The 2,665-nt window shown below is 64.1% G+C and overlaps 1 protein-coding gene across 1 annotated transcript; it reads left to right on the plus strand.

Moving 5' to 3' along the window:
- The first annotated feature begins 756 nt into the window (after positions 1 to 756).
- Positions 757 to 2,665, plus strand: GDF15 (growth differentiation factor 15). Its single transcript, XM_041465857.1, has 2 exons — positions 757 to 1,078; positions 1,778 to 2,665. The coding sequence occupies exons 1-2, from the start codon at positions 757 to 759 to the stop codon at positions 2,572 to 2,574; spliced, it is 1,119 nt and encodes a 372-aa protein (XP_041321791.1). The 3' UTR covers positions 2,575 to 2,665.

Raw genomic sequence — 2,665 nt, forward strand, 5'->3', positions numbered from 1 at the left:
TCCTCCTGCCCAGCCCCACTCTGGCACGGCGCTGCCCGGCACACGTGGCCCGGCTGGATCCGTGCCACCGGCGTGCCCGGCTCCATCCCGGCTGCCTCCGTTTGGGATGACGTAACCCCGGCCACGGTTGCCTCAGAACGATCCAGGCTCGGTAGGAACCCATCCCCCGGCCGCACCTGTCCGGTGGGACAAGGTCCGGTGCGGATCCTTCCCGCGCTCCGGCCGCACTTCCCGCAGGAGCTGCCGCCTGCCCGCTCCGCTGGGATTTTGGGAAGGGGCGGATCGCGATAACAGCGACCCGACCCGCCAGGTGCCGGGCAGGAGAGGTGGCTGAGGATGCGAGGATGGGAAATCCGTGCTTGGGATGCTGCCTGCAGCGCACATCATCCCCTCTCCATCACCAGCGGAGGTGAGGGGGATTCTCCGAGCCGTGCCATCCGTGGGGAAAACGGGAGCTACAAGGGGAAGGTTTGTGTCTGAAAAGGAGAATTCCATATTTTTTTTATCTACGCAGCTACAAACCAGAGCTCCTGGTGGAAATCCCAGCGGAGAGGAGAGATTCCTGCTGGGAGTTCTCTCCGGCGTCACCCTCCGGGGAGGGGGGACGGAGGGCGGGCAAAGTTCGCCTCCTATAAAGTCAGGTCTGGTCCTCTTCATTCATTCATTCCCCTGGCAGCACCGCCGGCAGCAGCGCGTCCAGCCTTTGCAGAAGATTTGGGAGCAAATCCTGCCCTGAAGCCGCGGGATTTCTGCGGGATGCCGAGGGCAGCGATGCGCGGCGCCGCTCTCAGCTGCCTGCAGCTCCTGCTGCTCCTCTCGGCCGTGGATTCCCGGCCCCACACGTGGGACCAGGACAGGTTCCAGCTGGAAGCCGTCAAAAAGGAGATCCTGGAGCGGCTGGGAATGCCAGCTCCCCCCGTCATCCGCCGCCAGCTGGACCAGGAGAGCATCCAGAGAGCGCAGCGGCTCTACCAGCGCAAAGTGGCGGAGCTGGCGGGGAACCGGAGCCGGGAGGAGGAGGAGGAAGAGGAGGAAGCCGTGTCCAGGAGCCGGCGGCTGCACCGCCTGACCCCCACCTGTAAGTGGCCGTGGCTCCGTGTCACCCCCCGTCCCTCGCGGCCCGCGACACGCGTGTGTGTCCCGGCGTGTCCCGCCCTCGGGAATGTCACCCCTCTGCCTGGGGACATGACCGGGCATGCAGCACGGTGGCCACGCTCATCCTTATCCTGCTCCTTCCTTCGCCCTGCGAGCGGGGAGGAGGCGGCGCTGGAGGGGTTTTGCTTAAAAAGCACAAAAAAATCAGGGGGGGTGGGGATGAAATCTTTGATCAGCGGCAGCTCGGGGGCTCGGAGCGGGGCTCGAGGGATTTGGGGGTGAGAGGGAGGAGGAGGTGAGGTGCCAGCCCCCCGATCCCCAGCTTCAGCTCGGGGATTTATCTGCATCTGGGGTGGGGAGATTTAAATAATTAAAGCTATTAATTCATATTAAAATTTAAATAATTCCCCTCCTGCTGCTTGGGCTGGGTGGGGACACTCGGGGGCTGGGTGGGGGTGCTCCAGTGGGTCCTGGGACGCCTTTTCTGACACCAGGAAAACTGAGACCCTCCAGCCTGGGGGTCCAGGAATGGATGGGATGCTGGAATTTCCAGCATCCCTCAGCATGTGGGTGATTCCCTGGAAGCAAATCCTTGGCTGCCTGGCCGGAGCTGATCCCACGCCTGGGCTGGTGAGGAATTAATTACCGTCTCTTACATCAGCTGTCACCTCTGTCCCCGCAGTGTTGCGCTGGCTGGACATCCCCGAGGGACATGAGGACTCTCAAGGCCACCGGGACCCCCAGGGACACCGGGAGCCCCTCGGTCCCTACCGCTACCACCTCCTGCTGTCCCGCACCGCGGATTTCCACCGGCAGCTCCGCGTGGTGCGGGCGGAGCTGAAACTCCTCAAGCAGCCGCTGTCCCCTCCCGGCGCCTCGGTGCCACCGCGGGTCACCATCTACACCCTGCAGGGGGCTGAGGGGACCCCCCAGCTCCTGCACAGCCAGGAGCTGCACTGGGATTCCCGCAGCCTGGACCTGACAGGAGCCATCCAGCCCTGGGTGGCGGGGCCCGAGGGCACGCTGCGCCTGGAGCTGGATTTCAACACCGACATCTCGGCTGCCCTGGCCACCTCCGGGGGGGAAACGCTGCTGCTGGAGGTGGAAAGCCTGGAGAAGGCACCTCGGGCTGTCAGGAGAGCTCGGGGGCTGGAGGAGGAGTGCGGGAAGAGCGACGGGAAGTGCTGCCTGAAGTCGCTGAAGGTCTCCTTCCAGGACATCGGCTGGTCGGACTGGGTGATCGCCCCCAACAGCTACTACATGAGGTTCTGCGAGGGTTCCTGCCCCCACAACTACAAACCGGCCAGCATGCACGCCCAGATCAAATCCAGAGTGCACTCCCTGTCCAAGGCTGCCCCCCCGCCCTGCTGCGTCCCCGCTGGCTACGACCCCATGGTGCTGATGCACCTGGACAGCGAGGGCAGGCTGGTGTCCAGCCTCTTCGAGGACATGCTGGTCACCAGGTGCCACTGTGCCTGACAGCTCCAGCTTTGCCCATCCAGGTGGGGAAAAGCCATCCTGACTCCTGGCAGATCCAGCATCTCAAAATCCAGATCCGGTGGCGTCGAGT

This window comes from Pyrgilauda ruficollis, unplaced genomic scaffold (genome assembly GCF_017590135.1).
Source record: "Pyrgilauda ruficollis isolate IOZ18807 unplaced genomic scaffold, ASM1759013v1 scaffold192, whole genome shotgun sequence".
NCBI lineage: Eukaryota > Metazoa > Chordata > Aves > Passeriformes > Passeridae > Pyrgilauda > Pyrgilauda ruficollis.

Coding starts and splice junctions, on each gene's coding strand:
- GDF15 (XM_041465857.1), top strand. CDS start 757: ATGCCGAGGGCAGCGATGCGCGGCGCCGCTCTCAGCTGCCTGCAGCTC. Junction 1,079..1,777: donor GCACCGCCTGACCCCCACCT/GTAAGTGGCCGT, acceptor CTGTCCCCGCAG/TGTTGCGCTGGCTGGACATC.